The sequence below is a fragment of the Orycteropus afer genome, unplaced genomic scaffold (genome assembly GCF_000298275.1).
Source record: "Orycteropus afer afer isolate SDZICR_OR568_19922 unplaced genomic scaffold, OryAfe1.0 scaffold00244, whole genome shotgun sequence".
Taxonomy (NCBI): domain Eukaryota; kingdom Metazoa; phylum Chordata; class Mammalia; order Tubulidentata; family Orycteropodidae; genus Orycteropus; species Orycteropus afer.
The window spans coordinates 5,071,462-5,082,785 of NW_006921831.1; the positions used below are offsets into that span (position 1 = coordinate 5,071,462).

At 57.0% G+C, this 11,324-nt stretch overlaps 2 protein-coding genes across 2 annotated transcripts; both read left to right on the top strand.

The window, feature by feature from the left end:
• Positions 1–1,691: 1,691 nt before the first annotated feature.
• Positions 1,692–2,726, top strand: LOC103204162 (interferon-induced transmembrane protein 3-like). The gene is made up of 2 exons (XM_007949307.2): positions 1,692–1,877; positions 2,586–2,726. The coding sequence occupies exons 1-2, from the start codon at positions 1,692–1,694 to the stop codon at positions 2,724–2,726; spliced, it is 327 nt and encodes a 108-aa protein (XP_007947498.2).
• A 6,063-nt stretch (positions 2,727–8,789) lies between these two features.
• IFITM5 (interferon induced transmembrane protein 5) lies at positions 8,790–9,799 on the top strand. The gene is made up of 2 exons (XM_007949308.1): positions 8,790–8,984; positions 9,584–9,799. Exons 1-2 carry the CDS (start codon positions 8,790–8,792, stop codon positions 9,797–9,799), a joined length of 411 nt encoding a protein of 136 aa, XP_007947499.1.
• Positions 9,800–11,324: the final 1,525 nt, after the last annotated feature.

Genomic DNA, 11,324 nt, shown 5'->3' on the forward strand with positions numbered 1-11,324 from the left:
GTTCCATACACCTTATTTACATGGTCCTACCCCATAATCTGATGAGAGTCACAAAGACCATGGCTAGAAAAGCCATACCAAATAAATTAACTGCACTTCAGGTGATTTATTTCTGTTTTATGATCCATATGGTTGAGAACTACAGAATGGTGAGCTACTGCCCATCTCTTTCCAACTCCAGGTTGGAGGATGTCATGTTAGCTTGAAATGGGCCCTGGTGGGATATTACCCTGAAGTCAGCAAATGCAATGCATCAGGACTTCATATCTGCCAGCCTACACTACCTGCAGTATCTGTCCCTGCCCTTCACTGACCACATCCATGAAGGAGAGACCAGGGACCAGTTCTGTCACTTGACACCCTGCTCTAGACACATCTGCCCCAATGGGGATCCCAACATCCCAGAGACCATTTGTCAGGAACTCTCTGACCCAGAGTGGTCTAGGAGGAGCAGAGAAGTCACATGAAGTCTCACTTCAACAGTGAGAATTTAACACAGGACGTGGTTAAACGGCTCAGATCAGTAATACAAATGGGATGCATTGAGGTGCTGATTGGAGCTGCAGAGAGCAGCTGGCATTCCTGAGAGGGCTACCAGGAGGAGTCAGATGTGGGGACATCCTGGGAGTCTCGGAGATGCCCTGGGCCAGAGCCCCAAGCCTCAGGGGGTATAGGTGCCTCTGAGGGGCACCTGTGCCCCCAGGTGAAGGGTGATAGGTCCACACAGAACATATATACCACACAACCCCTATACAGGTAAGGACTCAGACAGCAGGGGAACAACCTGACCCTGTGAATAGCCAGGTGCTGTGGACTCGGCTCTGTGCTGACCCACCCTCCCCCAGAAAAGGGGGCACAAGCCCTCTGGCCACAAAGAACCCCTACTGCACACTTGTATCAATGATGAGGGGCAAAAAGGGAGGGAAGGTGGGGGTGCATCATGAGGCCAAGTGCTCCCCTGGTGCATTTCTGCTACTCAACATAGCTCCTCCTCTTGTCAGTGGGAGCTCTGTGCCCATTGCTGTGGGCCCTGCAAATGAGCCTGGGGCTGCTATGGGGAGGCCAACTTCGGTCCTGAGTCCCTGACCTACAGCCAGGAGCCTCTCAAAACATGTAGGGAACCTGAACCCACCCCTGGACTTTGATCCCAGGGAAGGGCAATGGGTTTAAGCAGAAGATAACTGAGCCAGGTGAGTGTGGGCTTGAGAGTCCCTCTGGAGGTCCACCTCCCTCTGGGGTTCCCCTCCCTCAGGGCACCTGGAATGTGGGGGCCTGGCAGGGACAGGATAGAGGGGAAGTGCACTAGGGTGAACTCCAGTCCCCTAAAAAGTCCCCAGGGCCCACTCATACCTTAAAGAGAGCAGAGGGGCAGCTGAGCAACTTCCTGACCTAACAGTCTTGTATCCCCCACAGCCCTCAGCCCCTCCTCTACCCAGACCTGGAGTCATTTGAGCCTCAGAAATGTGCTCTGCCTTCCTCAATGCCCAGCCAATTCATCAATTTATACAACACCAGGACAAAGATTTCTGAGAAATTGAAAGTGCCAGGGAAAGGGAGGGTCCACAGAGAATGCTTGTCTGCATCCAGACCTCATAACCAACTGGTCTCCTTGGCAGCAAGGCAGTAGGAAGCGCACTTCCCAAGCCTTCTCATACTCGCAGGCACTGCACTGGTTCCCCCAAACCCAGAAGATGGTCAAGGAGGAGCACAAAGCGGCTGTGCTGGGGGAGCCCCACAATACTGCACCCATGATGTCCACTGTGATCGACATCCAAAGGGAGACCTCAGTGCCGGACCACGTCGTCTGGTCCCTCTTCAACACACTCTTTCTGAACTGCTGCTGCCTGGGCTTCGCTGCTTTTGCCTACTCCGTGAAGGTGCGTGTGATGGCCCGTGGGAGATTCTCCACAAGGGTGTTAGTGTACACGCGGGGTGCCCTCCACTGAGACAGGCCTGGGGTGAGCAAGTCTATGTGCACTTGTGTGTGTGAGCATCACTATGTATGTGTGTGCATCTCTCTTGTATCTCACTCTCTCTTGTGTGTGTCTGTCTCTTGTGTGTTTCTGTGTGCATGTATGCCATGTGTGTGCACATGTGTATATGTATGGGATTGTGTGTGTCCCTTGTCTATGGGAGTGTGTGTCTGCCTCTCGGGGAGTCCATCCTAGCGTAGGGCCATGATGACACTGCAAGGGGTGCATGGGGATGGTAATGAGCAACCTTTACTCTCTTGGTCCCCAAGGAATTCTCCCTCCTTCACAGCCTAATAGAGCAATTCATCTCACCCTTGAGTCAGGCCAGGGTGGCTCAGAAAACATCAGCTGCTCGCACTCAGGACCTGAGGGTGCAGTGCTGGGACCACAGCAGAGGGAGGGGAACCTGAGGCTTCCTGGAGAGGCTTAAGGGCTGTGAGGAGGTCTTGGCCCCAGCAAGGAGGGGGCAGGAACTGTCCTGCTTGGGCTCCCTGATGTGGGTGTAGGCCAATGCAGGATGCACTGGGGACAGAGGACCAGGGAGGACCTGAGTGCCACCGTCAGCTCCTGGCTCCCAACAGGTCCCTCCCCTCATCATCTTGTCTCCCCCAGTCTAGGGACCGGAAGATGGTGGGCGACATGATTGGGGCTAAGAGCTATGCCTCCACCGCCAAGTGCCTGAACATCTGCGCCCTGGGCTTCAGCCTCCTTGGGATCATCGTGATCATCATCATTCTTGCCACCAGGCAATGACAACCTTCTAAGCCTTTCCTCAGCTGGCAAAGAACCATCAAGGCCACTAGTCACTGCACATTGCCTGGCCCGAGCCCTCCGGCCCCCCACTGGTGGCCCTGCATCCTGTTCTGTCCACCCCATGCGCACCCCATCTCCAGCAGTTTGCACACGCTTCTCCATCTATAAATGAATTCAGTGACGTGTCTCTGTCTGTAACAGTGCTGTGACATCACCTGGGGAGGGAGCCCTGCCTTCAGTCTCCAGCCTGGTCCTGAGCTTGACCTGAGGGGTCACCCACCTTGTCCCGCTGCCAGGATGGGCTTCAGGTGGGGCTGTAGCTGGACTGGGGTCTTGAATGGGGGTACCTACAACCCTGAGGTCAGAGCCCTGATGCAAGCTGGGGTTCTTTGGTGGGGCAGCACGGGGCACAGAACGCCCCTTCTCCTGAGGTAGACCCCTGATTCTCACTTGGTGGGAGCCACGTGGATCCTGGGTGACAGGTATGTATCTCAGCCCCTCCCCATCCCCCAGAAGGCACTGGGACTCTTGGGTCTGGAGACATAACTCTGATGTATCCCAGCCCTCACTGCCCCTCCTGGGTGACCCAGGTGTCACCCCTCCTGTTGGCTCTGTTCCTTCTCCTGTGGGGGTTACCCAGGGTCTGGTGGGGGGCAATGCCTTCAGCTGCAGGGTGCTGTGGCCCTCTCAGCTGAGAGGGTGGCCTCTCAGCCCCCTGGACAGAACCCAAACATAGAGGAGGGGTCTCTAGGGAGGGTCTCTGGCACACAGAGGACACTGAGACACTGTCTGGGGCTCTGCACATCCAGAGGGATGGGGCTGTCCTCACCCGAATCCAGGGGAAGAACCTGCCGGGGCATCATTCCTTCTTGGTGGCCCAGAGGGAGCAGCCTGGGCAGCTGGACGGGCCAGAGGCAAACGGGGTGCATGGGGACCTCTACCTCCACATTCTGCAGAGTCAGGGGTAGGGTGGGCAGGCTCTCTGGGAAGGTGATGAGATGTCTGGGGGACCCTCCCCATGGCCAACCTCCAGGCTGGTCTCAAAGGATGGGTCCTTGTCCCTCAGATGCCCAGTCTTTGAGGGTATCTGGGTGCCAGTAAAGGAGACAATGGCAGGTCCTGTCTGCAGAAGCTGTGGTTGTTATCCTATGCTCCCAATGTCCTTCGGGGTACACCTTGGGCCCTACCTGACCTCCACCATTTACACCCCTTCTTTGGCACCCTAATGAGTTACCACAGTGGGTGACAGATGGCGCTAACCCTAGTGACCCCACTACTTTGGGGGACTGTCCCCATGCCACAACAACCCTTGCCTCTACTGCTGCTGTTGCTGCTGCCTTGGGCCCTGAGGTCATTTTGGTGTCACACTCTCTGACAGTGGCAGCGAGTATGCTCTGCACTCCTCACCTGCCTAGTGGCGACACTCTGCACCACAATGCCACTCTCTTTGGGTCCTACCGGCGTGACCCCAAGGCGGGCATCCAGACCAGAACTGGAAAGCAGGGCAGTGGGAAGAGTGGGGCACTCCTGGATGGGAACCAGGAATGTACTCAGTTGAAAGACGGTGCAGCGGCGCCCTCTGCTGGCCACCAGGTCTGTGGCCGAGCTACTCCCTGACCGGACCCAGGTGAGGTGGGCGGTCGGAAGTCCCTCAGGTGCTTGGTGCTTGGGAACTTCCTGGAGTGGTCTGGTTTGGCCTGACTCAGGCATGTCTGCGGCAGCATGTCCCCTCACTTCCCAGAACGCTCAGTACCTTCCCCCATGAGTGATCGTATTTCTGCCATTTCCACCTGGTTTGTGGGAGCACTGCTTTTTCCAGGTTTGCTGGGAGCCCCTGCGAACATTCAGAGGAGTATCTAGACAGTGCCTACCCCCAGTACTGAAATTGCATTCCTGTCCAGACATCGGACTCCCATCTTTTACATGAGCTCTGGTGGCGTAGTGCCTATGGCATTTGACTGCCAATCAGAATGCTGGAGGTTCAAACCCAGCAGCCACTCCTCGGAAGGAAGACTGGGCAATCTACTTCCATAGAAATAGTGCTTCAGAAACCAAAGGAGAGGTTGCTATGAGTGTGAATCAACTCACGGCAGTGAGGGTTTTTTTTTGTCCCATAACATCAGCTCAAAAATATGTCAAGCTCGTTCATCTTTTATTAACATGTGATGGCACTCCATGACAATGACACCTGCACCTTCCTCGCTGTCACTACAGTTGGTCTATGACCAGCTACAAGGCATTGTTCCCAGTGTCTTCTCTTCCTACCCTCAGAACAGCAAGATCACACAGTCTGCCTGGATGCACGGAGGCCCTCTGTTAGGATAGTGTCACTTTTTACTTGCTGAATGAGCTTTCCCTGCTGGTGATGGAAACTGCGCCGTAATGCTCCCTCTTCAAATGGCTCCCAGGGCACATGACATTCCTGCCATTTTAGACCCACCCCTGAGTCCTTTCCAGGGTGTTTAGCTGGAATTCCAAGACAGCATCGGTAAGCCCGGAAAACCCACCGGTGGCTGCTCTGCAGGAGGGTCTGTGGCACACTCCGGAGATACACCAAGTAGGCCAACCTCAGAGTGTCTCCAGGTGGTGTATTTAGACTTACTTATCCCTGGGGACAAAGGTGGGCAGCCAACCAGGGTGTTGCCTAGTTCCCACCGCTGAAGAAGGCAAGCAGGGCCAGGCAGGAGCGAGGGCTCCCACGCTCCATAATCTCACTGTCCTGGCTTTCCACACATGGACTGGATTTGAGATCTGTCCAAGGACTGATGCAGTCAAAGGACCCTCCTCAAGAGGGCAGGTGTGCACAGTCATATGTCCAGTCCTCTTCCAAGAGTAAGTGGCCATTCATTGGGGTCTGAACCCTGAGGACAAGGGACCCAGTAACTCAAGGACGTGGGGATGCCAGAGCAGGAGTGGTCTCTGTGGCAGGTCCAACCTGTGGGCCTCCAGCCCTCTGGCCTAGGGCCTGAGATGGTGGACCATGGTGTTAGAAAAGATGGCAAGTGGAATTTATGGCAAGTCTAATGAACACTCTCAGCATGACCCCTGAGGACCAATCTGTGCCAGCCTTCCCAGCAGCCAAGCACCCCAAGGAGGTGACTGAAAGCTGCTGTGGGAGTTGTAAACTTTGCTTTGGCAGAGATGGAAACGGGCCACCATGGGACCTCATCTGTCCAGAACTGCCACCACCACTAGGGTCCTTCAGACCCACCAAGTCATAGCACTCATAGCCAGTGACAATCCCCTTCATCTTGGGAGTGGAGCACTCTGGATTGGATAAACCTGATCCCATGTTATCCTCTGCTATTGCACCCATGCTGGTCCCTTGCTCTCTCCTGGGGCTGCCATGGACCTTTTCTTGACAAAATGGTCAAGACCAAAGATGTTTGAGCCTGGTTATCGATGGCCATTCAGTACACGTGTGCAGGATGGACACAGGTGGTAGCTGCAGTAAGCCCTCTTAGGGGTGGTTTGAGGGCCCTTATGAGAGGGATCCCCCCACACTATGGACAGAGCTTCAAGCAGGGCACCTGGCCATCCCTCTGTGTGGGGAGAAAGATGTGGCCTGGGATGGAATGTCCAGGGAGGCATAGGCAGGTGAAAGGGCTGGGCAGGTCACTGGGATCATGGAAGGGGGAAGTGCAAGGTGGGGACCTGGAGTTTGGGATAAGGGCTGGTTGTGACCATGCAGGATGACCATGGAGCATGGTGATCTTTGAGCCTTTTAACCTCCACCAGAGCACATTCACCCCAGAAGGGGACCTGAAGCATTAGGTGTAGGGCTTACATCCACCCTCGTCGGCCATCCTAGGGCTGGCTCTAAGCCACCAAGACCAGCAGAGGGACGGGCTGAGGGTGAGGAGCTGTAGGGTGGATCTCAGAGAAGGGAGACGGTATGTGCCTGCTGCATCCCTGAGCCAGTTGCAGTGGCAAGAGTGAGATCTGTTCTCCTGTACCTTCCTCTTCTGAGCTTTCCCAGAACTGGAGGGGCTTCTTCAAGAACCTGTACAAGAGCTTAATCTGGGCAGGTCAAGAGATGGACCGTGGCAGACGTGAGATGCCCATGCAGGCCAACTCACAGTAGACTTCATGCCTGGCTGCTGGGAGGGCTGGCAGAGATGGCTCTCAGTGGCTGGCCTCTCCTGGCATGCGTAACTCAGTGTCACGCCTCCTCCGAGGGTCCCCATTCGATGTCTGGTCAATACAGGGTGGTACAGGCTGGCCCCTCACCAAGTCTGCTTGTCTCTAAGGGTCGTTCTAGTCCCAGTGCCCCTGGTGGGGCCACCATTGTAGCTCAGCTTCTGCTTTCTGCTTCCCACAGGAGCTGATCCAAGAGCTTCTCCAAGAAGCAAACCTCCTTCCCTGAGTCTGCTTGTGGGACCACTCCCTAGCAGCTGTGTAGTACTGAATGGGCCATGACAGCCACCTCAGCTGTCACCAAGTGGGATGGAGCCATTGCATGTCCAAGCAGAGGAAGGATGACCTGTGTTGTTTTAACAGGGTCAGCCTGCAGAACTGAGAATGGACTCTGAGGGTTCCTGGAAGATGAGGGTGCACACAGTGAGGAGAGAGAGAGATGGTCAGACTCAACGTGCATTTGGAAGGGGGTGCCAACAGGATTTGTGGGTGGGTTGGATGTGGGGACAAGGGTACACCAAGGCTTTTGAGCTGAGTGATTACATGGATGGAGTCACTGTCACCTGACTGGAGAAGACTGGGCAGAGGGGGTTTAGGGAGAGAATCTCTCTGTGACAGTCAGGTTTGAGATGCATGAGAGCAGGCAGTTGGACATGTGGGTCTGAGGTTCAAGAGGGAGCCTGGGATGACTAGCCGCAAGGTGGCTGAGCCCACCAGAGGGATGAAGAGGAGCTTGTTCCGTACTACCCCTACAGCGATCAAATGAGGAGGCTCAGGTAGATGTGTGTCCTTGGTGCCACCTCACTAGCAGCTGCAAGGACAAATACAAATTAAAAATAAGGAAGAGGACCCCGCCTTTCTTTCAGGACTCAGTTTAGAAATGTACCTTTGCCAGTCTGTAAGTCTCTGGTGTTTCCTCACGGACCTGGGAGCCAGCTCTTGAAACATATTCATCCAGAAAAGTGGTATCCCTGCTGCTAGTTCCCCGGGAGGAGAGGACCTCAACTTCAGGGCACCAAACCCAACCTTTCCTCCACACACGGATACTAGGAGGTAAGAATTTTACCTACAAAACATGAAGGGGATGGGTTGCAGGCGCTGGGCTACCTAAAGGGTCAATCTTTCGCTCGGCAGTGTCTTCTTGCTTTAGTGGGTCCCCTGGGATGCACCCAACTCGGGCTCAATGTTCATTCTCTTGGACTTTGTGGTGAGGTTTTCTGGGCTGGGAACAGATTTCGTTTTTAATGACACTTCCAACACAGCACCAGCCTTTGTGTTCCCAGGGCCCAGGTGGGGCTAGTGAGTGGCTGACTGAATGATGAATGGGTCACTCCCATCTCACGGAAGGGGAAAGTTGAGGCTCACAAAGGTTAGGTGACTTTTAAGGATCTCAGTGGGAAAGCTGCGACTCTTCAGCCGCACCTCTGGACTTGGCACAGGAGACAAAGGGGCGGAGGGGCCTCGATGCAGCCTCTGGACAGGGGCAGGTCAGGCCTGGGGCGGGGGTGTGGGCAGTTCCCCAAGGTGAAGCCTCCTCATCTGGTGGCCCTGAAAACTCCTGCTGGTCAGAGAGGGAAACGCCTGCCCTTGTGCGCCCCTCCCCCATTCCCTGGGCTGCGGGGGTGGGGTGGGGGTGGCCCTGAGGGGCTCTCTGGTCAGTGTGAGGGCGCGCTGGGGAAATGGGGCCGTGGGAGGGGGCTTTGGTGGGCGGTCCGCGGCTACTGCACGCCCTCCCCGGTGTCAGCCTTTGATGGGGGCCCTGGGGCAAGGGTGGCCGCACCCTCCCCGGCCCCAGCCTATAATTTGCCGTTATATATAGCCGGCCGCTTTGGGTCGGTCCCGCCAGCGGGCGGGGGCTATAAGAGCTGCTCAGGGCGCCCACCCTCTAAGCAGGCGTCCGACGAGGAGGAGACGGCGCTGGAACCCATGGACACGGCATACCCCCGCGAGGACCCTGGGGCCCCGACGCCCCGCAAGGCCGACGGCGCCGCGCACACGGCCCTCAGGCTGGAGGTGCCGCGCCCCGCGCCACCGCGCGACCACCTGATCTGGTCTTTGTTCAGCACTCTCTACCTGAACCTGTGCTGCTTCGGCTTCCTGGCGCTGGCCCACTCCATCAAGGTGGGCGGGGCCCTTCGCGGGACAGCTGCTCATGGGGCTGCTTATCAAGGGGAGGAGGCCACTCGTGGGGTCCCCTTGCCAGGGGTAGGGGCAGGTACTCCATGGGGGCTACTTATCAAGGAGGGGCTACCCCACCAGCCTGGTGGTGGGCAGGAGCTACCCCTCCGAGTGGGGGTACTGCTCGCCAAAGGGGACAGGGTGTCCCTTCAGGAGATGTCTGAAATAGCACTGAGTCCAGGACCGTACTGCCCCAGGGGTCTTTCATCACATGAGGCCTTTTCACATGCTGGGGGGTCTTTGCTCCTGGGGTGGGGATGGGGCCTCAACACCCAGGAGTGCCCGGTCACAGAGGGACCTTGGAGCCTGTCAGTGGCCTGGGATGGCTGAGGTGACAGGAGGCAGGGGTCCCTGACCACCCAAGGCCCCACCGAGGGTTGGGCTAACCCTACGTATGGGGTAGGGGCAGTGAAGGGAGTGTCTGTTCCTCAGGATGCACCGCCCTACCCCAGCTCTGCATTCAGTGGCTGGTTGGGGTGGGGGAGGCAGAGGTCCCCAGGCCCTCAGTCCAGAGTGTGCTCTGAGGCCTGGCTTGTCTGCAGGCTCGAGACCAAAAGGTGGCTGGGGACCTGGAGGCAGCCCGGCGTCTGGGCTCCAGAGCCAAGTGTTACAACATCCTGGCTGCCATGTGGACACTGGTGCCACCGTTGCTGTTGCTGGCCCTGGTGGTGACCGGTGCCCTGCACCTGTCGCGGCTGGCAAAGGGCTCCACTGCCTTCTTCAGCACCAAGTTTGACGACAGTGCAGACTATGACTGACCCCTTCGGACCTGGGGCCCTGTGACCCCACCATGCCAATGACCCATCTCTGGAACCCTGACCCAGAGCCCTGGATTCTAACACTGGGGCTCCCCATACTGAAGACCCCCTTATTCAGATCCCAGAGCCTCATCCCAGGCCCCTAACTCTGCCCCCAGCCTTGGCTTCCCCTGCCAGGCTCAGGCTTGGGTTCAGAATTAAAGGCTTTGGTTCCTTTCTATGCCTGCGGTGCCTGATTCCTGGCAGTGCTGGGAAGAGGGAAAGGGCGGCCCCTGCACTCAGGCACTGGGCAGTGCTGTGGCTTCTGGGGCGGAGCCCTGGAAAGAAGTTTGCCAGCTCAGGCTTTGATCCCCCTGCAGCCCCCCGGGGCTGTGGTCTGGTGTGAGTTCCAGCAGATGTAGGCTGGGGCTGCCTGATCCCACACATGCATCACTCCATGTGTGCATGTGTGTGCATGTGCACATGTGTGCATATGTGATCTATGTCTTTGCTGTGAGTGTGTGCGCTCCTGTCTGTGGGTGGGGTGTGTACAGACCTCGGGCCACTCTGTCCTGTGATCCTGAGTCCCTTCAATTCTGAGAAGTCTCAGTCTGGTGGTGGGTTCCCTCCCTCCCAGGTCATGGAGGGAAGCTGGGAGGGTGGGGCGGGGCCTTCCCCAGTGATGCTAGGCATGTGCACACACTTCATCCACACCACTCCACGCATGCTGCTGTCCACAGGCACACATCCTCCCTCCAGTCTCTCTGCCTCTGTCTCTATCTCTGTTTCACACGCTGTCTCTTTTTGCCTGTCAGTTCCTCTCTGTGCCTTTCTTACTCACATAGGCACAGAGAGGCCAGCGAGGAGACAGTGGGAGGGAGAGGTCCCCTCTACCAACTGGCAGAGCCCAGCAGAGAGAGGCTGCCAAACACACCCAAGCCCTGTGTGGCTGGTGAGCCTTAGCCACTGTGGCCAAGGCAATGATGGGGTGGGGCTCACTGCAGGGGCCTGAACTGCAAGGCAGCCGGGGCTTCGAGCATCCCACCCAGGCCATCTTCCGTCCTAGAGTGCTCTGCCTGTCCCCTGGAGTCCCAGAGCCCCTTACTGCCCAGGGTCCCAGGCCCACTTGCCCTCTCAGGGACGAGCCTGCAGCCTACTGCCAGCAGCTCTGGTTCCATTGATGAAGCCAGAGCCAAGAGTAGCTGGGGTGAAAGCTGAGAGCCTGGCTACTCAGGAACGCCAGACCAGTCATGCCGGACCCTTGAGAGCACAACACGGAAGTCTTTTTATGGTGAAGCTGCACCGAGAGTCAAGTGATGTGGCTGCTGGCACAGTCCACCCCGCCCCCTCCACATGGCTCACCCTGTTTGTCCAGAGTCACTGGGGTGGGGGGAAGGGTCCTGAGAATTAGCACCAAGGGGATCATGGACATTGGGCTTGGATGTCAGACACGGACACCAGCCTGAAGGGCCCCCAGGAAGAGGCCAAGGAAGAGGCATGAGGGCATGTGGGAGGTCCCCTGTGAGTCAGGCACAGCAGGCCAGGG